Genomic DNA, 27,063 nt, shown 5'->3' with positions numbered 1-27,063 from the left:
TATCACCTGTGATCTATTCAGTATGAGGTGATTAAAATAGCAAAGGATTTCAGCATTTTTACTTATCAATGTCAATTGAGTAGAGTTTCCTACTTTTAATTGTAAATAGCAAATCGTATCCTATCACTGCATCTCATGCTATAAGCCCATCTACCATAAAGTGTGCTTTTTATAGCAGCTACGCTATGTTTTTATGAATATAATTGCTTTCTTTAAGGGTTACCCTATAAGTAAATGTGAACACATAAAGATTGACATTCTTTGTTTAATTCATAAAGTCCTTCTTTTTCTTTCTATCTATTATCTTGACTTTACTTTTCTTATTAAGGATACCCTGTTACCCCCTTTATCAGCCCTTTGCTGAAGAATGTCATGAATAATTTGTCACTGTGACCCTTGTTTTACTACCAAGTCAACCAAATTCAACTTGTTCAATCTATACGCGTACACACACCACGCGAAACAGTGTTCTCTGATGTGACTTGAGTTACACAAAAATACGTCTGTTTTAAAAATGGTTTCAAATTTCTCTTTCTTTTTTTTTTTTCTTTTTTATCTACCACCATGACTTCACAACCCAACGATCTGACCAGTCTAAAGACAGTACTTTACGATGCTCAATCAACAACCGATACAGACAGTTCTGTCTATTACTCTCTTGACAGCTCACATGACCTAAAACGTCCAGCCGAAACCTCAGAGTCACCTCCACCTGCCAAAATGGACACGCTAGAAAAAGCACGTAAAGAGTTCAGGATCACACCACCAGACTGGAAGAACCACATGGGTGCCTGGGCCTATCTTCAAAGCTTAGCACCACAACATCGATCGATGTATTTGGAAAAGACGCAAACGGATCAGAGACAACGCAAAGGATATATGCTGGGACGAGCGGCGAGCTGTGACATTGTGTAGGTATCAAGACAGATTTGCTTCATGTGACTTATATTTTGGTTAGCTTTGATGATGAAAGGATCAGCAAGACCCACTGCTTGATTTATATGGTAAGGAAAAAGGGACGAACGGACTTGTTCTTATTCTTTCCTATTCTGTAGGAAGCAGGATCCAATTCGGTAGCCAAAGGCATTCGCATCTTTTTAAAGGATTTAAGGTAATAAAGAAGGTTATACACCCAATCTTAACCGCCTTCTGTTTCTCTAGCTCCAATGGCACCTTTGTCAATAAGAAAAAAATTGATCGTGACCAACGTTGCTTGTTACGATCGGGGGATATCATTCAACTCTACCGCAGTAATAAACTCGCCGATGACGATTATAAACATGCTTGTAAGTGACAACGGTCTTTGTGAGCCCTCACTGATTTCTGTAGTCTATCGAATTCTATTTCCTGGTGCCTATGACGTGAATGTAAGTCGTGTCTATTGAAAGAGAGCATCGGTACTGATATCTGTCCTATAGGCATGTACGGACGACTATGACGTGAAGCAATTTCTTGGAAAAGGAACGTTTGCATCCGTCTACAGCGCTCGTGAGATCGCTACGGGTAAGTTGGTGGCGGTTAAAATCATTGACAAAGCAAGATTTGCTAGAAACAAGCGACTGTCGAAAACAATCAATGATGAGACGATCGTCATGATGGCCATCGAACGTCACGTAAGTTGTCTGTGAGCTGCACAAGAAAAGAAAAGAAATAACCCTTTCAGAACATATATAGCCTTGTGCTGTCGGCATAAACTATGTTTATAATGAAGAAAGGCTTATTTATCTAATCATGGATTAGTAAAGAAGAAGACGCTTAATGTTACATCATAAAAATAACCTCTGTTTCTAGTGTCAAAGATGGTGAATTATTTAATTTCGTTGTCGATAGAAAAAAGCTGACTGAAGATGAAACACGGTTTATTTTTTGGCAGTTGTTCAAAACCATTCAGGTAATGAAAAGACATACATGTACTTTTATTCATGCCTGTTTCGTATTCAGTGGCTACACAATAAGCAAATCACACACAGAGATCTGAAACCTGAAAACAGTAAGTAAAACGAACATGAAAAGACTTTTTTTTTTCTGTAACATGGAATAGTATTACTTGAAAGCAAGGACAAATTGCACGTTAAAATCACAGATTTTGGCTTGGCCAAGATTCTGGCCAAAGGAGAACGACTGGACAGTCAGTGTGGAACGCCCAATTATAGTAAGCGAAGATACATGTGGATTGATTTGTTTTTAAACAATTATCACTAGTTGCACCAGAAATCCTTGATCCTCTCGGTGAACGTTCTTATGGACTAGAGTGTGACATGTGGAGTCTTGGTGTGATGCTTTTTATCTGTCTATGCGGTTATCCACCATTCAGCGGTAAAAAAAAAATAAGAAATGAACATTAGAGGGTGATTTACAAAGATGAATATAGAATCAACAGAGGGAATTCCTATGAAAACACAAATCAAGCAAGGTATCTATTCATTTGCTTCACCCTATTGGGATGATATATCATCAGAAGGTAAATAAAATATTCAAAAGAGGAGCACGCTGGATGAATGCTTACTTTATACAGCCATTGACTTGATTAGAAGACTATTGACCGTGAATCCTTTGGATAGAGCAAGATCTGCAGAGGCTCTCGTAATTATTAAGGAAAACGCATTACTCGCTTTACTCACTTTTTTTTTTTTTTTTTTTTTTTCTTTCTTGTGGGATAGGAACATCCATGGATGAAGATGAATGTAAGTGAAAAGAAAGCTCGTGAACATCACCTTGACTCTTTTTTGTAGCCCGAGTATATGGAAGCCAAGTTTGAAGCTTTAGGAAAAGAAACAGTTGAGCTTATCGAAAGCCGTAGTCATACAGAAAATGTACCGGACACTCAAGCAATTGCATCACTGGAGGGTAGTTTGCCTTCCTATCAATAATTATCATTAAACAAAGTACCCTTGTGTTATTTATTATGTCAATAGAAAATATTTTTTATATCAATTTTCTAGCAGTGACAGCATTCAAAGCATAAGGGCAATCTTTGGTCATCAAGGATACCTTTAATTCCTGCATGTATTTCTTTTGATCTTCTTCATTTGTTAAGCCCATCAAAGCTGCAGCCGTAGGCACTGCACTTTTAGCTGCTTCTAACCAATTCCAAACAAATTTTTTTGCCATCAGTGTATCAGAATCTACTGGTGATGTTAGATTCCCTTTGACCGTCTATTGTCATTGAATTTACTCATCATGCAAACTCTGTAATCTGTATCTATTATCTCTACTTGTCCAGTTTCTTTCAACATTCTTTCCAATTCCATTCCAATACATGGATTTTGTCCTCTTAGTTTACAAAGCGTATGGACTGGATTTTCTTAGTTTCTTTGATTATTATTCTGTAATGAAAACTTACTTGCCTTGACAGATTCATAATATGCACCTGTGCTTTTATCTGGTAACTATCCTTCTATGTTAACTCACGACAGACTGATGTCCCCCTATCCCTTTTACCTTGACATCAGCATCTACCAGCTGAATCCATCCTCCTGGTTTAGTCACACGTAAAATCTCCTGGATAGCCCGTGGCCACTCATCTTCACTTAAGGCCAATGCCAATAATCTCGCGTAAACAAAATCAAACATGCTGTCTTTGTAAGGTAACCTTTGAGCCACATTACCCAGTTGAAAAGTGAACTGATTGGGGATCATTTCCTTATTGGCTACATCGACGATATCACAACCATGAAAATCACACTGGGGATAATCAGACGCCATGTCCTTTATGTTTTTGTTTGAGTAAAGAAAATGAGATCATTTTGTAAACTTACGAATATCCATGTACATGAACCACATCCAACGTCAAGAATGGTCATATTAGGTTCAGAATCCAATGCTTCTTTTATGTTAGGATGCATATTGCTTATGAAAGAAAGTGAATAAAACAAAAATAGCTTTTCTTTTTTTTTCTTTACCCTTCAAATAAGTCTTTGATAGCAAAATGTTGCTATACATGTTGTATGAGTACAAATCATCCGTTCTTATTTTACACTTACCCCAGCCAATCGAAACTGCTCATCTTCATCTTTTGGTAACCAATACGTTGCTGATTTGTCTGTATGAAAGCTTCTTTTTGAGCTTACCTTTTCAACTTCTTTTTCTTGTGTTTTGTTTGAAGGCATGTCTGATTGTGATAAAGAAATAATGAAAAATGAATATTTAGAAAGAGAGAAGATCTTTATATTCTTAGTGTTTTACAAAAAGAGACATTCCTATGCCTGAGCACACAACTTTATTAAACAAGTTAAATTTGTCCTACGAACTGATTGAGATCAATCATGAAGCTTAGAGGTTGTATATTCAAAGAACTTTTCAAAGTCATAAATAAATTGAAATTAAATTGAAATTCATAAATAAAAACGTGTTCAAGAATCTTGAAGAGTGCGTTCTTTAAACTATATCGTTTGAACCAAAACTAAAGTATTGAAAAGAATAACTCTTTTCTACAAGATGTTTGTATTAAGAATAAATTGCCTTATTCCTCATCCATGATCATCCTAAAACCTGTCTTTTCACAGTCAACCACCCCAAAAAAAAAATAAATGGACCTCATCTGAGCGAAACAGGCAGCACAAGATTCTAAATCTCAGACATCCTTTATTTGTCTTTAAATGATGATGCTGAATAGATAGAATGCGTTCAGAATATATTTTATTTTTGTAATCAACACACACACACATAAATGACCAGTAAAAGATTTGTTTCCTTACAAAAAGATTGAATAGAGTTTATTAAATAGAAAGACAGGAGTTTTAAACACCTCCCCATCCTGAACCATCGCTTTTGACAAGTGAGAAAACATGACTGTATTCAACTTCAAGTCTAAATCGTTAAACAAACCCTGCATTAAAAAAAAAAAAAAAAGAATCCGTTGCATAAACATCATGTGACACCAAGACTTTTTTTTTTTTTTTTTTTTCTTGGCTACACTTTTTCTTTTACTTTTTATGAGATTCTTATTTTCCACTGTCGCACTATTCTTATGCATCGCTTCAGTTTACGGTACAAAGTGACAGGAAAGATAAGGAAAAGTATGAATGACACGTTTTTTATAGCTGCTGATTTAAAATATATTATGGCTTTTAAATCAACAGCGACAAAAGAAACATTTGCAAAAGCAAGAAAAGACATTGAAGAGCAAGGCGGCAAGGTCACTTATGAATTTCACTCGGCAATGAACGGTATTGAATTCACATTTCCTAATGAACAAGTGACAGCACTTCGAGAGAAGGCCTATGTTGATTTTATTGAACAAGATAAAACAGGTAAAAAAAAAACAGTGGATGAAAACTTTCTTTGACTTATTTTGTATTGTAGTTCATACATTTGAATGACGTCCTTTTTTTAAATAAACGTCATTTCCACATACAAAAAAATAAAGTTATTTGACATCTTTAAGATCGTCTGCTGTTACATCATGATTGATTCATTCTATTTGTCCAATTCAAGTGAAAATACCCGGATTAAGTGATAAACGAAAAAAAAAAGGGGAAAGCAACAGAATTGGGCTTTGCTTTATAAAACATCTTATTTCTTTCTTTTTTTTTTTTTTTTTTTTTTTTTTTTTCAATCATGACTTCTGAACAACAAAGTACGATACGTCCCATCTCTCGAGTCACTCCAGAAAATTCTTTTAATAGACCCAATCCATCTTTTAGCAGGACAAACTCATCCTTTCAAAGTCATCCTCAACAAAAGATCACTATCGGACAAGGGCTCAAGACGATTGTTACATGCTCCTTTGTCAACATTCTACTTGTCTTTGTACCTATCGGCATTGCCTCTCATTTTGTCTGGTCTTCTACAGTCACTTTCATCATGAACTTTTTAGCCATCATTCCCTTGGCCAAATTATTAGGATTTGCTACTGAAGACATCGCGTTACGGACAGGCGAAGTAAGCAAGAAACAAGCCTGATTTTCTCTTCTCATCCTCTTTCTAGGTCATCGGTGGATTATTGAACGCGACCTTTGGTAACGCAGTCGAGTTGATCATCAGCATCATCTCACTCACTCAAAACCTGGTCGTCGTCGTTCAAGCCTCCATGCTGGGGTCCATCCTCAGCAATCTGCTGCTCGTCCTCGGCATGTGCTTTTGGGGTGGTGGTTATTTTTACAAGGTCCAGCGGTTCAACCAAACCGTAGCACAGACCTCAGCCTCCCTCTTGTTCATCTCAGTCGCCTCTCTCTTGATCCCTGCCTCGTTTTATGGGTCGATCATGGAGGATGCGTCCGAGTCTGGCTTGGATTTGACAAGGGATATATTGAAAATCTCTCGAGCTACCTCTGTCATCCTCCTCATCCTTTACTTTTCCTACATCTTTTTTCAGGTAGGGTGTACATGTAAATCAGGATAGAATAATAACATGTCTTTTTATAGCTTAAAACTCATAAACATTTGGTATATAAAAAAAAATAAAAACTTCTTTTTGCTCACCTTTTCTTATCTGCAGTTCATTGGCCCTACGGTGACAGAAGATGTAAAGAATAAGGTGACAAATGATCCACAAGATGTTGAACAAGGTTCTCATCAAGAAGTAAAACAAGAAGAAGAAGAGGAAGTTCCTCAATTACCAGCATGGATGGCTGTAGCTTTGTAATTTTTTTTTTTAAAAAAAAAGTAAAGTCTGTGGATCAGCATCCAATTAAACCATCCTTTCCTTGTAGGTTACTTGTCGTCACTGTTCTTGTAGGCGTATGCGCTGAATTCTTGGTATCTGCGATTGAAGATGTCACGGAAGCATGGGGCATCAGCGAAACTTTTGTGGGCCTTATTCTTCTTCCAATTGTCGGCAACGCGGCTGAACATCTAACGGCTGTGACCTGTGCTTTAAAAAATAAGGTACACACTATTTCGATAAAAAGGGAAAAGAATTAAACTATCCCGTAGATGGATTTGGCATTGGGTGTGGCTGTTGGAAGTAGTATGCAAATCGCACTTTTGGTGACACCTCTTATGGTTATTATCGGTTGGGGAATGAATGTAGAGATGAGCTTATATTTTAATATATATGAAACGGCCATCTTGTTCATTGCTGTCATCATGGTCAATTATCTCATTATGGTAAACCACTCAACAGATCAATACAGAGATTCATTTTTACTGAGCCTGTTTATTGATAGGATGGTGAAAGCAATTGGTTAGAAGGGCTTATGCTTGTTGCAATCTATATTGTCATCGCCATCAGTTTTTATTATTATCCCGATGAAGCCAACAGCAGTACTGGCTCTTTACCCACTAGTAACTCAACCGTTTCCTAAAGGCAAACCTTTGAAGACCAACAAGACTTGATGTCGCTGTCAGTGTATCCATTGACTAGGTCTGGTTTGAGCAAAATAAAGCCATCCTAGGCATCTTTCATCCTATACCAAACGCTTCTTTTTTTTATTTTTCGTTTTGTGAGAGACAGCATCCATCAACCTTTGTCGGATTGGTGAGATCTCACATGGTTTCGTCTTTAAAGTATCCAACTTGTTACAGTGAACAAGACCAGCGGGCATTTTCAATTGCTTGAATTAAAATCATTATCCCTCAGTGATCTGATATGTTTCAATTCAAAGGAGATAAAGACACCCAATTTAGATTGATTTGTTTTCTTTTGTTGACCTGAAAGAAACGGCTCAATTGATTTTGCTGCAGAAATTATGAATTGGTCTTGTTTCAATCTGCAAAAGTGAAACTGATTCAGGCGATAAAAAACAAGATGAATGTTTACAATGAATTAAAGACTGAAGAACACTGAGAGGAAGCTAAAGTACAGTGTCGTGCTTGAAGAGATTGAAAGATTTGTTCTCTCTTTTTATAAAGCTAGAAGAAATCCAACAGGTTGATTCACTGACCGGTATATCAAATGAGAGTGGGGTTGTAGTGTATATCATATGCCAGCAGACCAAATGAGAGTGGGGTTGTAGTGTACATCGTATGCCAGCAGACCAATCATATTGTCTTTTACTTTTTTCCTTTTTGTTCCCCCGCTCATTTATTTGTTTGTTATTTTTCCTTTTTTTTATATTTTATTTTTATTATTAATCATGAGCTGGGCCAATACGTCATTTGCAAAGGCACTTTGTTTAAAATATCCCATTATTCAAGCCCCCTGTGCAGGCCACACAGGTGCAGAGTTGATTGCTGCCGTCAGCAATGCAGGAGGGTTAGGTTCCTTGGGAGCAGGGATGATGCCAGCTACTCAACTCCGTGAAACGATTCGTGCTATTCGCCAACGTACTCAAAAACCTTTTGCCGTCAATCTCTTTTGTCGTCCTCAGGTCCCAATCACCCATGAAGAGCTTCAAGTACAATATGAAACGGACAATACCCTGGACAAGATCCGTGTTCAACTCAACATCGTACGGCCTGCTTCCTATCAGCTACGTTCTCCACCTCTGGAGGATCAAGTCCAGGTCATTTTGGATGAAGGTGTACCCGTGGTCTCTTTTACCTTTGGTTTCCTGCCCGATGCCATCACTCGACAACTTTGGCAGGCTGGAGTCTATCTCATCGGCACCGCAACCACCCAGGCAGAGGCCTTGGCGCTTGCAGATGGAAAGGCCAATGCGATCCTGGCTCAAGGTCTGGAAGCAGGCGGACACCGTGGTTCGTTTTTAAAGGCTGACAGTCAAGAAGATCAACTGCCCATCCGCGAGCTCGTTCGAGAGATCAGGCCGGCCGTGAGTCTACCCGTCATTGCGGCCGGCGGATTGAGTACAGACCAAGATGTGGCGGATGTCATGGCCCTCGGTGCAGATGGTGCAGCCTTAGGCACCCTGTTTATGTTTGCTACCGAATCTACCACACCCAAGGCGCATCGAAACCATATGCTGACCTGCAAAGAGATCCCTAGGTTGACCCGAGGCCTCACCGGACGATGGGTCCGTAGTTTCCCGAATGAGCTCATGAAACACATGGAAGCACATGACCTGATCCCTCCTTATGACATCCATTCCTCCAAAACAAAGGACATTGCTACCTTTGCGGCCGACAAGGGTCTGACGGATTACATGCTGCTCTTGTCTGGACAAAACACCGCCCGAGCGGCCGTTTATTCTGAACAAGGCACATTATCGGCTGCGGACATTTTGAAAAAGATTGTGACCGGAATGGAAAAAAGGGGGGGGAAACTAAGGTTTGATGGTAAAAGCAACCCTATTGTTCTGATTGAATAAAGTAAATCCAAAGGCTCCATTGAGGGGCCTATGTTTCATTTCATGTACACCACTTTTAGTAATGTCGCATTTTTACAAACTTTATAATACAATAAGCGACATTTATTCCTGAAAATAATGTAAACTACTTCCACTATTTGGCAATGTCTCTCTGATTTAAATAACACTATCTTACGCCTTATTTCAACTGTATAAAAGATGAATCCTGTTCCTGATATTGGATTAGATCTCTGACAATAAAAAAAGACATCTTGTCGTTCCAGTTGAACCTCCTTTCTATCATCAACCCATACGACTGTGAGTCATATTTACCTTTGTGGATTGTAAGATTTCTTTCAACTAGTGTTATTTCAGCCAAAGTCTTGAATCAAAGCCTGTGTTTACCGATGTGTCAACCCAGGTTTCAAATGGTATCAAATCTAACCATCAATCCAAGACACCCACTTTGTCTCCCTTTGTAATACGAGTTGACTTGCTTCACTGGGGTAATTCAAGCAAAAAGAATAAAGAATTAATGTATCTTTGCTGATGTTTTTTATGAAAAGAAGCTTAATCGATGTTTGAGTACTACAATGACTGTACATTGTACAAATCAACCATTTGAAGAATATCAAAAAAGTAAGCTAAATGAGAGGTACTACAACAAGAATGGATAGATCAAGGCAAGTGATGTTATGTTTATTGTGTCAGTAAAGGAAAATAAGGAATCGAGAAAGTGATTCAACCAACATTCGATAGCGTTGTTTACTGTCCACCACATTTTATTGTTTCAAAGACATGATTGATTGAATAAATAATGTAATAAAGTTCGTCACACGATGAGTAACAATAAAAGAAAAAAAAGGGGGGAAATAAATGAAAAGGGATCGTTTTGAACCAAAAATAAAATAAAATAAAACAAATCATCCTGATAATCAACCCTTTTTTTTTTTTTTTTTTTTTTTTTTTTTTTTTTTTTTTTTTTTTTTTTTTTTTTTTTTTTTTTTCCATTAAAAATAAACTCCATTTCATCGGATCAAATCGTCCGAAATTAAAAAAGAAAAAAAAAAAAAAACATTTTTCTCCTTCAACATGTTTCCAATGTTATCCAATCGGTTATTTTCCCGTAGTTTGATTTGACACAAGAAAAGAAGGGGTCAATGCCAAAAAAGAAATGATTTATTTTAAAAGGTCTTTTTGATCATATCAATCAGTGTACAACAAGTGACGATTAAGTTTAGTTTTAACAAGTCATGTTTATCCATTTGATTTAATACTTGACGTTGTATTGTTATACAGTCTACATCATCTGTGTATTCTAATAATAGTTTCCATCTTCTACATGTTTTATGGTTGTGATGATCATGATCTGCATCCTCTTCTCCTTCACTGTCACTGTCAATAAAATCATCCTTTTTATTGTTTGTTGTACTATTGACCACTTTGATCTCACATGTAAAATCATTCGATAACAAACTCGGTCTTTTCCAGCGCATAAAATAACCATAAAAGAAGGTCTCGTATTCAAATAGAACACTGGTCTGTGAACTCTTGACGAGGTATTCTGTCTCTCCTTCTTTGACTTCGATCGTCATCTGATCCTTATTGAATGCCTTCCTTCTCACCACAGCCAACTTGGTCTTGTTCGCGTCCATCAAGGTCATCTGATGACTTGTCCAACTACGCGAAGTGGACTTTCGATAGATCAGTTGGTGGTCGCAGTCGTAAATTTCCTTTTGTGAGATAAAATATTGAAGTACGTCGACAATCATACTTCGTTTACGTCGAATCGTCTTTGGATTCTCTGCTTCATCCAGTTGACTGAACGTCATTTGTGTCGTCGGAGTCGATTGGCTCAAGATCGAACTGGTCACTACAGTCTGACTGAGAATCGAGGGCGTGATGGTCTGAAAGGAAGGTTTGGGAGAAGAAGGAGGGGATGTGTTGGGTGTTGAGCTTGCTTGGGAAAAGAATCGGCTGGAATAAGAATCAGTTGTCATCCGGCTACTTCGGCTACCTTGCCGACTGGCTGTGACAACCATCGTCTCTTCATCATACGCATTTGGTTTTTCGTACCTTGGCATTTCAGTCGTACTCTGTCTTTCAGTCACTCTGGATGTTTCAGTAGCATCTGGTTTTTGATACATTTTTTATAAAAAAAATAAAAAATAAAAATAAAGCTAAATAAATAGATGGAATGTAAATTATAAAAGGAAAAGAAAGAAACAAAAAGCGTACACAAAACCTTGCTTTATGTAGGGTGCACAAGACGTTGTGCATCTACCGCTTCAACCTGACCCGACATTTTTTTTTTTTTTTTACTTGACTGATGGGATTGAAAAAATGAACAATTTTTTTTTTTTTTTTTCCTGAAAACAAATTCAGTGCTCCGCCCAAGCAAGAAATAAGGCACAGAATTTTATACATATTTTCCATAGTTGTTCTTACACCTAAACTATAAAGAACTTGTAGCCAATCTACTTTTTTTTTTTTCTTCAACTTTATGATTGTAGTCATATTCTCCTTTTGACAAGATTCATATTCTTCATCCAATCGAAATACGCTACTGTTCTCAAATGTCTTTTTATAAAGCTCTTTTTTAATATCAAGCAAATCCCCTTTCCTCCTTTGCTAAATTTATTCACACTGAAAAGAAAAGAAAGTTGCTATCATGTTTTATTATCATTCTTGTATCAAAAAGCATTGATCGTATGAGAATCAACCGCTTTTGGAAATCTGTGGGCCAGTTGCGTATAAGCTGTGATCTGGTTCAAACATCTGCTTTGAATCGATTGTCAGAGCTACGTGTATCTTGGCTTCAAAAGTACAGCAGTGAAAACAAAAGGCTTCTTTGCTATACCTTTTTATTTTGCGTAAATGACTCATTTAGTTAATACATCATCACTGTCAAATAATGCCTTAGAAAGTATCTTTGACCAACAGTTGGGCCTGTCCACTTTTTCCTCAAACCTTCTTTTGATTTATATGAAATTCTGAAATCGTGAAAGGCAAGGGAGGGGGGGCTCGATTTAGATAAATAACGAATTGATCCAAAATGATCACTCGATCAACGCAAGTACAAATATTGAAAAAGTCATTCTAGCATAAAACAAGCTTTTCTTAATAAGCTTTTATTATCCAATGATTTCACTTTTTTTTTTTTCTTGCACAAAATCCACACGTCATTTAATGTTTCAAGATGTCCAAAAAGATCTGTGCTCCTTCAACAATCAATTTGTGTTCAGCTGTGTGAATACGCTGCTCGAGATCCTCCAAGGTATCTGTGGGTTCAATAGGTACTTTTTGTTGAAGAATCACCTCACCACGGTCCACATCGGCAATCACCTTATGAACCATGATGCCTGTGTATTCAATCTCTCCTCGTTGATAAGCTTCAAAGGCTCTCTCGATCGCGTGTGCTCCATCAAATTGACCGGGTAAGGCAGGATGTAAGTTCATGACATTGTTTTGAAAGTGAGATAAAAATTCGGGTGAAAGGATATGCATCCAACCGGCCAAGATGACTAAGTCCGGCTTGTATTCTTCTTGGATCGTTCGAGCGACGTGAATATCAAAATCAACACGGCTCTTGCCAGCGTCCTTGAACTTTTTGAGTGAAAAGGTCTGGGTGGGTATACCGGCCCTTTGGGCACGTTCGAGTCCGTATGCATTCTTTCGGTTGGATATCACCCCAATGATCTTTGCTTTCAGTTGTGTGGATTGTGTGGCGTCAATAAGAGCTTGAAGGTTGGTGCCGGATCCAGAAATGAGGACGACGATGGTCGGAAGATGGGACATGCTGTGAAAGAGTAAGAAGGAAGGATAAAAAAAATAGATTTTTTTTTCTCAAAAAAGGCATAAAAATTGTCATAGATGTGACTTGTAAAGACAGATCAGATGGTCCCCCCCCCTTCACTCTCTCTCTCTCTCTCTCGTCTGCTCTTTTTCTAATTTATTAATAGACAATGCCAAGGCCTATAACAAACAATGGCTAAAAGTGGACCCCCATCGATGCTTAGCACAAACAAATTAGAGTTGTACAAGTCAAAAGAGAGCGCAAGCATATTTATCCGTCTCTGCCGGCGTACTTTTGCCACACAAGGAAAATAGTTTAGGGAATGAATGACCTTGGTTGAAGGAATATGTTTATAAAAAGGTTGCTTCTCAAACTGTCTCTTTCTTTTCCTTATCCTTTTACAATCAAAAACATGGACTCACTAAACTTGGTTCAATTTACATTTCTTTATGAATATGCCTTCTGTCCTGGTTGTGGAATCGATGTCTCTCAGTTCACTCACGATGAATCTTGTCCTTGTGGCCATGACGAATAATAATTCATTTTATTGAATGCTTATAGACTTTATAGACCGTTTTTTCTTGTTGTATATATTTTCATGCCTATTTACATTGTAACAAACACCCATACATACATCATTTCTTGCAATAAAACTATTTTTAAATACAATCCTTAAAAGGATTCAATATAAACCAAGTCCCTAAAAGAAATCAAAGCCTTGTTGCCTAGAAATATTCAAGAGCGTGTGCTGACTTGTCACATGCTGATAAAACTTGGCAATCCAAAGCTTGTAAAAGTTACACCAATCATCATGGGGCCCACAGGTAAAAGAAAAAAAAAGCTTATTTTCAAAAATATGATTTTATTATGAATTTACTGTAGTAATGAAGTATAGAACGAATGATACAAAAAAAAAATGAATTCTAAGATTTTAACGGTTTTCAGAGTTGGCAACCAAGAGTTCAAGTTCACGAGGAGAGTCAAATTGAGGCATAATGACTTCAAGGAAATGAATCTTGTCAGGATTGGCTTGAACCTGTCTCATGGCGGATTCAAATTCATCGCGTGTGGCTACCTTGCCTTCGAAGCCAACGGGAGGAACACCCATGGACTTGTTGTGTTCAAGATGAGCACCGAAATAATCAAGCGTCTTGCTGTATTCCCACATTTGAAAGTTATTATAGGCACGTTCGGGACCGTGAATGAGTTTTTCGATCAAGTAACCGTCATTGTTCAGCAAGAAGATCACAGGTGTCAAACCATGGCGAAGGAAGCCAGAGATTTCTTGACAGGTCAATTGGAAGGAACCATCACCGACAAAGAGATACACACGACGATCACGAGCGGCGATCGCAGCACCCACAGCGGCACCTACTGAGAAACCGATAGAGCCCCAGAGGAATTGGGTGATATAAGTCGTTCCCTTGGGTCCGTCCATGTTGAGTGAAGCAAATTCAGCTGTACCGGTCTCGGCACAGACAATGGCGTTCTCATCCATGAATTCGGGTACCTTGTGCCAAAAGTAGTTGTGGGTGATTTCGGTACCGGGTTGGATAGGTACGGGTCTTGGGCGGGGACCCAGGTTGAATTGACGGGGTTGTTCGGGAAGGGCTTGGGTCAAGAGAGGAATGAATTCGAGCATGGAGACCTTTTGGTATTCAGCACAAAACACGATGGTGGCAAAGGAGTGCAAGGTGATCGTCTTGGAACGGTCGAGAGAGTATGAAAAGTTACCCGTGTTGAAATCAGACTTGATGGAGCCCACTTCGATGATCAAATCGGCTTGCTTGATCTCTTCATTCACTGCTTCCAATGTGACATTACCCGAGTAGCAGCCACGGTAACTCACAGAGGATTCGTCAACGGCACCCTTACCCATAGGAGCAACATAAGTAGGGAAACCAGTACGTTCGATAAAGGCTTGTACTGCCTTTTGGCATCTCTGGCGAAGCACACAGCCATCGACAACAATCACAGGGAATTGGGCTTTGGCGATCGCATCCGTGACCACTCTCAAGGCAATCGCTTGGACATCAGCTGGGTTTTTGGGTAATTCGGTCTTGAGGGCAGGAATGGGCTCAGGTACTTCAACCTCAGTCTTGATCAGATCGATAGGGATACCAATGTAACCTGTACGCTTGGAGAGAACAGCTTGGGAGATCACACGGTCAATTTCTGCAATGGCCGTTTGTTTCTTGAGGTGAGCAGAGGCACAGGCAATCATGGAGGACATGTTGAAGAACACATCAAAGTTACCGTCACCCAAAGAGTGGTGAAGCATGGCACCGGCAGCTTGGGATTTAGTAGAAGGAGTACCGACGATGTGAATCACGGGAAGCATCTCAGAGTATGAACCAGCAATACCGTTGACAGCAGACAGCTCACCTACACCAAAGGTAGTGACAACAGCACCTGCACCACGAATACGAGCATAACCATCAGCTGCATAAGATGCATTCAATTCGTTGGCATTGTTACCCCAGGTAAGTTCTGGGTCATCTTCAATGATATCCAACAAGGGCTATAGAAATAATAAGTTTATAGGCTCTCGTTCAATTCAATTGTCTGCTTACCATGTTGAAATCACCAGGAACACCAAAGACAACATCAATGTTGATTTCCTTAAGACGGTTAAGGAGATGTTGACCGATTTTAATAGCAGGCATGTTTTTAAATTTGTTTTGTAGAGTATTGAATAATGATTTTTTTTGAACGAAAAAAGAGTGGGTTTCTTTTATACTATTTTCGTCGCAATGTCATATCAGCAAATCGATACCTAATAACGACTGTGCCCGAAAGCATCGGAGAATTAAAATGCATATTTTTTCTTTCTTTCTTTCAATAGCTGGCAAATAGAGTTTAATGTTTCCTTAAAACAAGTATGTTGCTTACCAGTACTTGTGAACAGATAAACACCGTACCATCAGTTTATTCTTTATGCTTCTTTCAAAGAATAAAATTAAAAGACAAGTATTCATACTCCGGCAAATCCCTTTCTGTTTCTGTAATCGAAGATATCTTTGATCGTAGTAAAAAAAAAAAAAAAAAAAAAAAAACGCATAAAAAATACTCTGCAAAAAAAAAAAGAAAGAATACGTTCAAATGAAATGAAAACCAAAGCATATCAGGCTTCTTTTGCTCATGTTTTTTGCTTTAAACTAGTAAATTACTTTATAGAACGTGCATAGAATGTACTACAGCCATACCTTATTTGACATTGACAGCAAGTCAGCCTACGGAGGAGACAATAGATATTTCGGGATAAGTAATATAAAAAAAAACATGTATGATTTCTGATATTAAAACTGATAACCGAACGCAGTGGAACATCCCGTTATTACTTTTATGCGCCCAAATACAATGACACATAAAAGTCGATTTCGGAAGATGAACTTTATCCAATCAAATTGAATCTACTGCCTTCCTTAATCAGATCCGTTGTATTCCTTCAAAAACGAATGACTTTTTTTTTAAGACTACGCAAAAAAATGGCGTTGTTGTCAAGAACACTACTCTTGGTTTCTAAAAGTGGAATGACTTTTTTTTATTCACGAAAAAATAAACAAAAAGTATCGTTTCATTCTCTCTCTCTCTTTATCTTATCAAAATTAATTTATCGAGAAACACTATCTTTTTTACTTAAAAAAGCCAACTGTTGAAGTCTGCTCCATGTATTTTCTACGTTAATTGCATTACTCTCTTATGTTGAGATATAAAATAAAATGAATTGGCCAATTTAAAATGCTCCTTTGTAATTTTGAAGCAGCAGATTGAATAAACTCCCCTACTTTTTTTTCCTCTTCAGTGGAAAGAGAAGCTTACTTTGCAAGTTATTCCAAAGATTCATGAATTATAGATCCTTAAAGTGATATAACTCATGGCTTAAAATACTTTTTTTCAAATCAAACCCAAGTGTTATCCTTGATTTTTGTTGTATTCATTCAAAAGGATACAAAGTCGAACTTCCTTGAGGGAAATAAATATGGTTTTACGTGTCTTTTTATACAATTCTTTGTCTTAAAGTCATACGTGATGAATTAGATGAATACTCCAGATGCTTAGAGAATGTCAAGTTTGTGTTGATTGTCATCAGACTACTTTATCAACCCATTTCTTATCTTTTGTCTGCTAGTGAAAATGATAATATCTATTATAAATTGAGCTATAAAGAAGAAATATGGAAGGATGTGTCTACATATAAATCGACTCTTATGATAACCAACGTTTAAAAAAAAACAAAGCCAGTGACAAGAATACTGATGAATAACTCAAATCGTCACAAACATATCTTGTTCCTTTGAATCACAAAGGAAATTTAATCTAAGTTCTTTGCTGACAGATACTAGTTATCCTCTATAATCCATCTATTTATTTTTTCAAGTGAAACAGTACCTGTTTATGTTTTGTAAAAATTCAAAAAAGAGACAAGTAAATGACTTTTTAGATAAATTACGCTATGCTTTATTTTTAGGTTGAGGACACTACTGGAGCAGGTTGGGCTGGAGGAGGGGGAGGAGGAGGAGCGCCTCTTGACCAAAACCTCCAATTGACTTGAGGCACAAATCCTGTGGGAATGATAAATTTGTTGACTGAACCTTTTGTGTTGTATTCAGGGTTACTGATGTATGTGCTCATACAAACTCTGTGTTGATATAAAATCTATTCAAGAGAATCAATCGAATGACTGTGTTTTCATACTCAATTCACTTACACCAGGTCGAATGCCCAATCCTTGAATGATATAAGATACTAAAAATGCGATAATTAAACAGGACTGCATGATGTAAACCTCGCGATACATCTTGTACGTATGCGCTAAATGGAACATGTTAGCACGAGATACATTTGCCTGTGTAGATGTCATTTACGATGATTTGGGTCCAATGTTGTCGTGAAGCAATATAAAAACCCAGTGTGTACATAGATATCAAGTCCCATAAAAAGCATGTAACTTCCTGCCAAGGCAGCACCCAGTTTATGCATTGAATGGTGATACAGTGAAAGAAGCATGAAAATGACTACCAAGATAGTCAGCAAAGTCGCTCGACCGTACCCTGAAGTGATCGATAAATTATCTCTCCATCCCAAGATCCACAGTCCAAACGCAAGACCACCAAAACCACCCAGTAGCATCAAATAGAGCTGGATGGTGACATACATAAAAAAGCTGGCCACAACACCTACAATGAGGGGGACGATAAAGTAGATGGTGAGACGGTTGGTACCATAGGTATCGTGTGGTTCGAAATTAGCAAGCATGATCCAGGTAACAAAGCCCATGGTGATAAAGCCTGTTAGGTTTTGAGTGTGGGTACCGGCTAAGGTGTGATCCCACAGAGATCGAAAGATGAGTAAAATGGCACATAAAAGTAATACAATGCCTCCTAAAACACCTTGAACAGTCAAATAATAACCATCATCTTTTTCTTTACGTTAATACTCGAGCGATAATAAATGACACTGCTTACCTAATACAATAGCATGATCAACTAAATAAATAGTACCAGGTTCATGACGCGGTAAATCGCCTGTAGGCGCTGCTAATGCACAATAAGATACGAATAAGCAACAAGCCAAGATGATTTGATATAGATGCATTGAGGGCAGTAAGAAGAGAAGAAGAAGTAGAAAAATAAAAAAAAGAGAGAGAGAGTGAGAGATTGTTTAGTTGGATAGCTAAAATAGGCAAAGTTGTACACATGAATATATACAGAAAGAAAGGTCAAATTCAACTTCTTTAGTAAATAAAATAACTTTTCCTACTTTGGTAACATTTTTATTATTCTTGCAATTCACTATCATCACTCATTTTCTCTTTTATTGCTGATGGTGATGATTGACTATCAAGAAAATTATTTTTCCAACTTTTCATCAGCTGCTGGCAACGGTCTTTGATAGTGTCATCTTCAAATGGATAAATACAAGCTGCTTTGACAACCTTGCCAATCTTGGTATCCTATTCATAAACGCCTATAAGCATTCTTTCTCTCTCAAATCCTTTTCTATTTACTCTTAAAAGACTATATGTCATTGGTGCCTCTTCAATTTCCTTTATGACTTGTAGAATCTTTGAATAATCTTCTTTTGGAATCTCACCCTTTTATACAAAACATTACATTCATTTCCTCCACTCTATATTGCTTTACCTCTTTCTTGTTATATACCAATCGTTGTAATTTGTGTCTGATGTGATAAACATGTTTATACTCTGGTGTCTTTTTAAAATCTTCTTTTACATCATTCGTCTGAGGTGATCCTTCTTCCTTCTCAACCGATATTGATTTACGTCTTCTCTTTTGATCGTTCTCTTCTATTTCTTCTTCTCTAATAGCCTCTTTATGACTTCTCCTCTTTGTCTTTGGTTTCTCTATTTTCTCTTTTTTCTTTGATTCTATTTTCTTTTTTGTAGTCTTCTCTGGTCTCACTTCCTCTTCCTCCTCCTCCTCCTCCTCCTCTTCTTCTTCTTCTTCTTCTTCTTCTTCCTCCGCTCCTTTTTTCAGTAGTGAAGGGTTCAACGCTTGACGAACAGCCAATTCCAAGTCCTTTGTTTTAAACTTTTTTGCTTTAAGGTCACTTTTAACAATCTCATGATTAAAAGGTCGGATGGCGTCCGGTCCAAAGAATCCACTTTTATATTTTCAGTTTTCTGTTCTCTTCTTAATCCTTCACACAGTACTTACTAGTCTCTTGAACCATAAAAGAACACGGTATATAATGCACCTTTTGATTTTGTCTTTTGCTTTAATACTTTGGCAGGTACATTTTTGTCGGATTCAATCTATGCTTTCATGAGTAATTATAAGTTGAACACTATTTTCTCCCCCTACTCTTGCAGGCCACCAAGGATATCCTTTTAATTTTGCAAATACAGTTGTTCCAGGTACATATTCACTTTTCCCTCGCATAGTATATAGTTGCGCGCGTTTAAATAATTTTATATAAAAAAAAAAGGAATAATTTTTTGATTTTCCTCCTCACTATTTCTAACGATAAAAAAAAGAAAAAAAAAAGAAGAAACGAGATAGAGTCAAGCTTTTTGTTTTGTTTCTTTTTTATTCTGTAGACACAGACTTGTTTACACCATTGATGTCGTACATGCATTCACCACGTATGTAGTTTATATATTCTGGTATTCACAGCAAAGAAGTGTCATTTGTCGAATAAAAGGATCATTGTGATATCGCTCTCACAGATCAAATAGAAAAGCATCCTTTTTTTTTTCTAGGAGTGCAGAATAGCTGTGTTTCAAACACATTCCGATAATCGAATCAAATACTAAAGTGCCAATGAAACAACAAAAGTTCAGGTACCTTGGTTTCGAGGGAAAGAAGAGTTCATCTAAAACAGTGTTATCATCAAGTAAATCTCTTTCACTATTTTTTTTTTGTTTTTCTCTAAAGACAAGTGGTGTTTATAGAATCACAGATCCATTATAATCTCTGGGAACAATCCATTCACTGTCTGTGCTCGTTTCAATCATTATGTCCACCATGTTTTCTTTTTTTAATTAAACCACTACTTTATTCAATAGCTTATCTTGATGTAAATCATTCTACTTTCTTCAACGTCCGACATAAATCAAGTAATATCTTTCAAAGAAAAACTCTTGAAATGCTGAAAGTACCACACATTATTGTAGCACTTTTTATAAAGTACTCTTTTATCACAGCTTGCCTTGATTCCATGATTATAGGATTCAAAATCGCTCAGAGCAGTATTTTTTTTTTTTTTCTAAAACAAATCTCTTGTATGTGCTATGTGTATTGGAGAATGATCATCACGATATGATTTCAGCTATAAATTCGCATACCATACCTCAGCTCTGCATAGTATATAAAAATGAAACGCGTATGAAGCAGATTTTATTGACGATGACCTTGTGAAAAATAATGGGATAGGAATCATGTTAAAGAGAAACCAATTTATTTTTCGTAAAAGAACATTCTTCAATAAACAATGCTGATGGAGAAATGTTTCCAAAATTCATGTAACAAATCTCTTTCATTTTTTTGACATTGATTGTCAATTATGATTTGTGATCTTTACTTTTCGTTTTCTACTCATCAACCATACATTGTAGAATGAATTTTTACAATGGTTTTCAAGATAGGAAATGAAATGCAGAGGGAAAAAGAATGATGGCTGCTTTGAAAAAGTTTTTGCCACAATCGGAGATTCATTTTACTAAGACTTTGAAAGTAAAAAAAAATTTTGCAATTGTTACAGTCTTTTTTAAACTTTTCCCTCATGGTATCCAATAAGCCTAAAACAAACAGTGGAGGATCTGCCTTAAAAAGACTCAAGAAGTCACTTCAATCTGCCGGTGTGGTCGGTCAACAAGCGAAAGCGAGTCGTTCTAAAAAGGATCGTAAAAAAGGAAGACCTACAGAGAGAGTGGATCTAGATAAAAAATTATCTCATATTCGAGGCGAATTCAATCCATTTGAAACAAAAGTACAACGTACAAAGTTTGAGATCTTGGGCAGAAAAATGAAAGGAACTCAAGGAAAGCCTACACTCAGCAAACAAGTGGGTGAAGAAAACGTAAGTTAGATCTGTCTTTTTCTCTGACTCAAAACTAAGATTTTTTTTGTGTATATAGCGAAAGAAGACATTGTTATTAGAAATGAAAAATAAGCATCGTCGGGGTGGTATTATTGATAAACGTTTTGGTGAAAGCAATCCTCACTTGACACCTGAAGAAAAAATGCTGGAAAGATTCACAAGAGAAAAGCAAAAGAGCTCTCGTGGTTCCATGTTCAATTTGGATGATGATGATGAGGATTTATCACTGACTCACTACGGTCAATCATTGGCTACTATGGATGACTTTGATGATGCGGGCCTTGCTTTGAGTGATGAAGATGAGGATAAACAGATGGATAAGAACATTGTGTCCAAGTTGCACTTTGGTGGTTTTGAAGAGAATGAGCCAGAAGAAGAGAGACATAAATCAAAGCATGAGATCATGAAGGAGATCATTGCCAAGAGTAAGATGCACAAGGTATATATAAATAAATAAAAAGACGAAATAAGAAAATGAACCGGTTTATAGGCTGAACGTCAAGCAGCCAAAGCAGAAGATGAGGAACTGCGTGAAAATTTGGATGATGAATTAAATGATATTAGAGATCTCTTGGAAACAAAACCTGTTAGAAAGCCACTTCCTTCTCAAACTGCTTTATTTAGAAAGACAGAAAGTGAAAATGTTCAATCCAACGATTTGGAAGATTACTCCGAGTATGATTCAGCCTTGATGGAACTCGCTTCAGATAGACGTGCTATGGCTACCGATCGTACAAAGACTGAAGAAGAAATTGCGTTGGAAGAAAAGGAAAAGCTTGAGAAGGCTGAAAGAGCTAGAAAGAGACGTATGGAAGGCCTTGACTCTGAAGATGAGGATGAAGATGATCACAAGAAGGGTCGCAAGAAGAGAAAGAATGCACCACAAGCAGATGATTTGGATGATGATTATCTTGAAGAATTGGAAGATGAGGTTAACAATCTTGGTAAAGGTTTGACCCTTGAAGACATACAGAATGGTGCAAGTGAAGAAGAAGAAGAAGACGAAGATGAAGAAGAGGAGGAGGAAGAAGAAGAGGAGGAAGAGGAAGAAACGGATAATGAAGATATTGAAGGTAGTGATGATGAAGGACCTGAATTTGGTGCTGATGATGAGGACGATATGAATGAATTTGGTACATCCGGCATGGTCAAAAAGATCAAAAAATCCAGTACCAAGACTACTACTGGAAAGAAGCGAGAGATACCTTATACATTTGAATGTCCTACAAGCCACGATGAATTCTTGACGATATTGGATGGTCTTGAAATAGAGGACGTTATTGTTGTTACACAACGTATTCGTGTGCTTTATCATGTCAAGCTTAACCCTGAAAATAAGAGCAAATTGTCAACCTTTTTAGGAGTCTTGGTTGATCATGTGGCATACGTTGCATCCACTGTGAGTCCAATGCCAATTGATGTCCTTGAAAAGTTGAGTGCACATATATTTGACATTTCTCAGCAAGTACCTGAAGCTTCTGCAGAAGTATTTACAGATAAATTAAGAAAGATGCAAGCCGAGATGGGAAAGAAAATGAAATTCAATACGGGTTCATCATGGCCTGATGTAGAAGATTTAATGATTTTAAGAAACATTGGACAAGTATTCTCAACATCCGATTTAAATCATCCTGTTGGTACACCAGCCATGCTATTTATTTGTCACGCATTGTCTCAGTGCCGTATTCAAACTGAAGTAGATATGGGCCGTGGATTATTTTTAACACAAATCTTGTATGAAGTAAGTTGAATAGAACATTATAGAACAAAAAAGGAGTTGACATCCTTTTATTAGTATCAAAAAGTATCCAAGCGTTTTATCCCTGAATCATTAAACTTTTTATACAAGAATTTGGTCATCCTAGCACCTCAAGAAACATTTAAAGACAACATCCCTGGTTATTTCCCCTTGGATAAACCATTGTATATGCCTGTCGCGGACATGGAAGGAAAAGATTTGCAAACTATTTCTCCCGTACGATTAGAGGAATTAAGTACAGAAATGGAAAATGATGATAATAGATTATCTCTCGTTCAAGGAACACTACGTCAATTAGAGAAATACTTACAATTATATGCATCAACACCTGCATTGAAAGAAATCTTTGAAAGTTTACTAGAAATAATCGAACAATTGAGTTTATTGAATTGGCATCAAGATATTAAGGCAAGTTTATTTTTGTTTGTTTGTTTGGTGTAATATTAAACATGTAAACAATAGACTTTATTCATCACATTAAAAGGTCGTTTAGAACGACAAATTAAATTTTGCATCGAAAAGCGTACAAAGACGCCACTTCGTATGCAACAACATCGTCCAGTACCAATCGCACAACATCTTCCAAAGTTCGAAAAAGCTTATTCTGTGGATCGTCACTACGACCCAGATCACGAACGATCCCAACTTCGCAAATTGGAATCACAAGTCAAGAAAGAAAAGAAGGGTGCATTGCGCGAGCTGCGTAAAGACAATCAATTCATGGCTAGAGAAAAGGCAAAGGAGCGTAAAGAGAAGGATGAAGAATATAACAAGATGGTTAAAGGTGTTATGCATTTATTAGAAGGAGAACAATCAGAAATGAAACAACTCGAAAGGGAAAAAGCAAAGAAATAAAAACAATCATTTTTTGTGTCCCCTCCTCCCTCCCTCCCCCACTTTTCTCTTTCAAATCAAATCGAAAATCCACAGAGTTAAACTCGATTGAGCTGACCTTTTTTTTTATTCCCGAATGTTTCTATCTCGATCCTATTATGTATCACTTGCCTTCCAAAAATAGAACTTTCTACCCACTTGTTGGTCGATAGGAACCCCTGCTTGACCTCATCTTTCCCACTGAACAGGGGAGAAAGCCACTCTGCTCCACTTCCCCTTTATTCAAATCTAATTTATGTTTAAATACTTTAACCAAGTAGTTTATCAGATTTGAAATGGGTTATTTTTCTTTTTGTTTCTAGTTACACACATGTCAATTGTAAAACATGTTTAGTGAGTCTAATTCATTCTTTATGCTTCTAACACTAAAAAAAATTAGATAAAATTTTTTGACGCTATAATTTGTTATAGTTGACAGGTTCCAGACTACTTGTGGATCGTGATATCATACAAATTAATCTCAGATAAATTTAGCACCTGACGTCATAAATCCGCATTGACCCCAAAGGGATCGAAAAACCTATCGTTTGTGTGAGTGTGGGTAGATTAAGATTCCGATTGTACGAAAATGAGCAAGGGCTTTTGTATATAAATAAAGCTTATTTTTTTTTTTTCCTTCATCTTTTTCCCTTGCTTTAATTTTTATTTTTTATTTTTCCTTTTAAAATGATGACTGAAGGTAAAGCACTTAATATCTACTTTTATTTATTGTTTCTAAATATTCTTTTTAGAAAATAATGTTGGACCTTTGGCTACGCCAACTCGTTTTTTATATGAAAACGGTCAGTGGAATCTTACGCCAAGTCTTACGACTGAAATGAACCCGTTTGACTGTAATTTTCACTCACCCACAGTATTAACAAAAGAACACAAGTGGACACCCGTAAGCCCAAAGCAGGAACCTATTCTATCACCTCCTACGCCTCCCATGTCATTAAGTCAAAGTCCTACCAACTCATCCGTATCATTAACCATCAGCCCGAGAAACAGTCTGGCAGATATACAAGAAGAACCCGTAACACGTCGTACGATGCGAACGACTCGCAACAAGAAAGCAAAGAGCACAGATGATGAAGAAGAAGAATACAAACCTAAATCAACAGGCGGTAGAAAGAGACGTATTGTATTTGAAGGTGAAGACGCAGAAGAACGTCGTAAAAAGTTTTTAGAGCGAAATCGTGTTGCAGGTAAATTACAAAAAGAGTTTAATGGCATCTCTTTTTAATAACCAACTTTTTAGCTTATAAATGCCGTCAAAAGAAAAAGACTTGGATGCAGGAACTCGAACAAAGAGCCGAAATGTCCGCATCACGTAATGAAGAACTTCGAGAAATGGTTGCACAATTAAAAGAAGAAAGCATGTATTTGCGTAACCTACTTCTTTCACACGGAAATTGCAATTGTGAATCCGTACAAGCTTATCTTCGTCGAACATCAGCCCAAATTACATCCAATGCTTACCCAAGAAGAGAATCATGTATGCTTCCTCAACCCACTCCTTATTATAGCTCAACTGGTTTGACGCCTTTCCTTGATACAGTCATTAACAAATCGGATAAGATCGCACCGACAAATATGGATGACTACTTTTCACAATCTCACACTATTGCTTAATCTCCCTTCTTTTCTTCCAATTCATGTCATTTTCTATATGATCTTTTCTTTCGTTTTTTGCTTATAAGAGTCATAATATATATACATACATATGCCCATGATTTTTAAAAAAAAAAAAAAAAAAAACTCCTTTACATCCCTTTCATTGAAGTGAAAAAAAAATCCCTCCCCCCTTCCCCGCCCCCATTTGGTTACCTATCTTTGTACATATTTTTTTCTTTAATAAAGTTAATCCAGTTTGTTCCAAATTGTTCTATCTCAGTTAAAGAATAGCATGCTTATTCGAGAAATTATTGGCTCATGTTGACTTGTGTAACACTTAACTTCCATCATTATCCTATCATTTCAAGTTGGACAAAATAAACTAGCAATCTCCTTGTCTATGACATAATGCCAAGTTGGACAAGTGAAGCAAGATTGTTGTTGATTCAAATATGTGTGTGTGTGTGTGTGTGTGTGTGTAGGGTTTAGACTATTCGTGGAAACTGTTACAAATCGAGATTAGTGATGTCAACTTGAATCATTTAAACTTTTTTTTTATACTTTTCCTGAAAGATGATAGTAAAAATCAATAGGAGGGATATTAAGGAGTTCATGTGTGATGAATTCATTCTTTTGCATAAATAAATAAACTAGTCTATTTCTTTATAGGTTTAAATTGTCCATGTGGAAAATATACAACATAGGCCATCTATTTTTCTCCTTTTTAATCTTCGTATTAAATGACATCACAGCTATCTGAAAATCTTTTTTTACAGAATCAATAGCTATCTCAGCGCGTGTGGGCCACACACGTTTATAGTCTGTATTTTTTAGATTCATCTTCCGTTCTTCTTGACTATATGTTCTATTGGCATTTGGCCGTGCACGCATCTGTACTACTCAGAGCAAGACATGCTTTTGTTATTGGATGATATAACTTTTGAGGAGAGAAAGAGAGGGAAAAAGTGATTTATCAAAGAATTCATATTGGCCAACACCTTTTCTTTCTTGATGTGTCAAGAGGTTGTGATAGATCTATAAACAAGTTTGCGTTACATAAAGTTGATTAGTATCGGATTCATATTTTACTTTACATCATCTTTTGACTGTAAATGTTATTTTTTGACAATAAGGTGATTATTTGACTGTGGTTTTATGACGACATAAAGCAAGTAAGAGCTATTAAATCGTGCAATAATCTGAATTGTTGAATAATGAAGCAATGCTGTTTCTTGACCCAAAAATGTTAGAGAAGGATAAGAAAGAACAATTAAGATACAAGACATGATCATAACTTGGTTTCTGCTTCTTATTAAAAACATTTT

The 27,063-nt window shown here is 37.0% G+C and overlaps 12 protein-coding genes across 12 annotated transcripts; 6 read left to right on the top strand and 6 right to left on the bottom strand.

Annotated features, from left to right (window-relative positions):
- Positions 1 to 564: 564 nt before the first annotated feature.
- Positions 565 to 2,870, top strand: RO3G_01783 (uncharacterized protein; the record flags this gene model as incomplete). Its single annotated transcript, XM_067656374.1, has 13 exons — positions 565 to 911; positions 959 to 1,004; positions 1,056 to 1,111; positions 1,292 to 1,367; positions 1,419 to 1,613; positions 1,675 to 1,739; positions 1,792 to 1,891; positions 1,942 to 1,990; positions 2,042 to 2,152; positions 2,203 to 2,316; positions 2,372 to 2,461; positions 2,516 to 2,583; positions 2,733 to 2,870. 13 exons carry the CDS (start codon positions 565 to 567, stop codon positions 2,868 to 2,870), a joined length of 1,455 nt encoding a protein of 484 aa, XP_067512475.1.
- A 435-nt stretch (positions 2,871 to 3,305) lies between these two features.
- Positions 3,306 to 4,109, bottom strand: RO3G_01782 (uncharacterized protein; the record flags this gene model as incomplete). Its single annotated transcript, XM_067656373.1, has 5 exons — positions 3,306 to 3,326; positions 3,442 to 3,708; positions 3,759 to 3,849; positions 3,903 to 3,934; positions 3,984 to 4,109. 5 exons carry the CDS (start codon positions 4,107 to 4,109, stop codon positions 3,306 to 3,308), a joined length of 537 nt encoding a protein of 178 aa, XP_067512474.1.
- An 860-nt stretch (positions 4,110 to 4,969) lies between these two features.
- RO3G_01781 (uncharacterized protein) lies at positions 4,970 to 5,321 on the top strand (the record flags this gene model as incomplete). Its single annotated transcript, XM_067656372.1, has 3 exons — positions 4,970 to 5,018; positions 5,082 to 5,252; positions 5,305 to 5,321. The coding sequence occupies 3 exons, from the start codon at positions 4,970 to 4,972 to the stop codon at positions 5,319 to 5,321; spliced, it is 237 nt and encodes a 78-aa protein (XP_067512473.1).
- Positions 5,322 to 5,559: 238 nt separating this feature from the next.
- RO3G_01780 (calcium/proton exchanger) lies at positions 5,560 to 7,247 on the top strand (the record flags this gene model as incomplete). The annotated part of the gene is made up of 6 exons (XM_067656371.1): positions 5,560 to 5,883; positions 5,930 to 6,316; positions 6,440 to 6,582; positions 6,654 to 6,828; positions 6,877 to 7,050; positions 7,110 to 7,247. 6 exons carry the CDS (start codon positions 5,560 to 5,562, stop codon positions 7,245 to 7,247), a joined length of 1,341 nt encoding a protein of 446 aa, XP_067512472.1.
- A 771-nt stretch (positions 7,248 to 8,018) lies between these two features.
- On the top strand, positions 8,019 to 9,149 carry RO3G_01779 (uncharacterized protein; the record flags this gene model as incomplete). The annotated part of the gene is made up of 1 exon (XM_067656370.1): positions 8,019 to 9,149. The coding sequence occupies one exon, from the start codon at positions 8,019 to 8,021 to the stop codon at positions 9,147 to 9,149; it is 1,131 nt and encodes a 376-aa protein (XP_067512471.1).
- A 1,163-nt stretch (positions 9,150 to 10,312) lies between these two features.
- On the bottom strand, positions 10,313 to 11,275 carry RO3G_01778 (uncharacterized protein; the record flags this gene model as incomplete). Its single annotated transcript, XM_067656369.1, has 1 exon — positions 10,313 to 11,275. The coding sequence occupies one exon, from the start codon at positions 11,273 to 11,275 to the stop codon at positions 10,313 to 10,315; it is 963 nt and encodes a 320-aa protein (XP_067512470.1).
- Positions 11,276 to 12,314: 1,039 nt separating this feature from the next.
- On the bottom strand, positions 12,315 to 12,926 carry RO3G_01777 (phosphoribosylglycinamide formyltransferase; the record flags this gene model as incomplete). The annotated part of the gene is made up of 1 exon (XM_067656368.1): positions 12,315 to 12,926. One exon carries the CDS (start codon positions 12,924 to 12,926, stop codon positions 12,315 to 12,317), a length of 612 nt encoding a protein of 203 aa, XP_067512469.1.
- Positions 12,927 to 13,855: 929 nt separating this feature from the next.
- RO3G_01776 (pyruvate decarboxylase isozyme) lies at positions 13,856 to 15,590 on the bottom strand (the record flags this gene model as incomplete). The annotated part of the gene is made up of 2 exons (XM_067656367.1): positions 13,856 to 15,445; positions 15,498 to 15,590. 2 exons carry the CDS (start codon positions 15,588 to 15,590, stop codon positions 13,856 to 13,858), a joined length of 1,683 nt encoding a protein of 560 aa, XP_067512468.1.
- Positions 15,591 to 17,391: 1,801 nt separating this feature from the next.
- On the bottom strand, positions 17,392 to 18,204 carry RO3G_01775 (uncharacterized protein; the record flags this gene model as incomplete). The annotated part of the gene is made up of 3 exons (XM_067656366.1): positions 17,392 to 17,583; positions 17,636 to 17,673; positions 17,793 to 18,204. 3 exons carry the CDS (start codon positions 18,202 to 18,204, stop codon positions 17,392 to 17,394), a joined length of 642 nt encoding a protein of 213 aa, XP_067512467.1.
- Positions 18,205 to 18,703: 499 nt separating this feature from the next.
- On the bottom strand, positions 18,704 to 19,829 carry RO3G_01774 (uncharacterized protein; the record flags this gene model as incomplete). Its single annotated transcript, XM_067656365.1, has 5 exons — positions 18,704 to 18,880; positions 18,935 to 19,021; positions 19,071 to 19,551; positions 19,605 to 19,702; positions 19,752 to 19,829. The coding sequence occupies 5 exons, from the start codon at positions 19,827 to 19,829 to the stop codon at positions 18,704 to 18,706; spliced, it is 921 nt and encodes a 306-aa protein (XP_067512466.1).
- Positions 19,830 to 21,171: 1,342 nt separating this feature from the next.
- RO3G_01773 (uncharacterized protein) lies at positions 21,172 to 24,103 on the top strand (the record flags this gene model as incomplete). Its single annotated transcript, XM_067656364.1, has 5 exons — positions 21,172 to 21,468; positions 21,527 to 21,928; positions 21,980 to 23,230; positions 23,285 to 23,660; positions 23,733 to 24,103. The coding sequence occupies 5 exons, from the start codon at positions 21,172 to 21,174 to the stop codon at positions 24,101 to 24,103; spliced, it is 2,697 nt and encodes an 898-aa protein (XP_067512465.1).
- An 856-nt stretch (positions 24,104 to 24,959) lies between these two features.
- RO3G_01772 (uncharacterized protein) lies at positions 24,960 to 25,756 on the top strand (the record flags this gene model as incomplete). Its single annotated transcript, XM_067656363.1, has 2 exons — positions 24,960 to 25,329; positions 25,383 to 25,756. The coding sequence occupies 2 exons, from the start codon at positions 24,960 to 24,962 to the stop codon at positions 25,754 to 25,756; spliced, it is 744 nt and encodes a 247-aa protein (XP_067512464.1).
- Between the last annotated feature and the right edge of the window lie 1,307 nt (positions 25,757 to 27,063).

Source organism: Rhizopus delemar, genomic scaffold, assembly GCF_000149305.1.
Source record: "Rhizopus delemar RA 99-880 supercont3.1 genomic scaffold, whole genome shotgun sequence".
Lineage (NCBI taxonomy): Eukaryota > Fungi > Mucoromycota > Mucoromycetes > Mucorales > Rhizopodaceae > Rhizopus > Rhizopus delemar.
The sequence above is the reverse complement of the archived record's forward strand: the minus strand, read 5'-3'. Positions and strand labels throughout refer to the sequence as shown.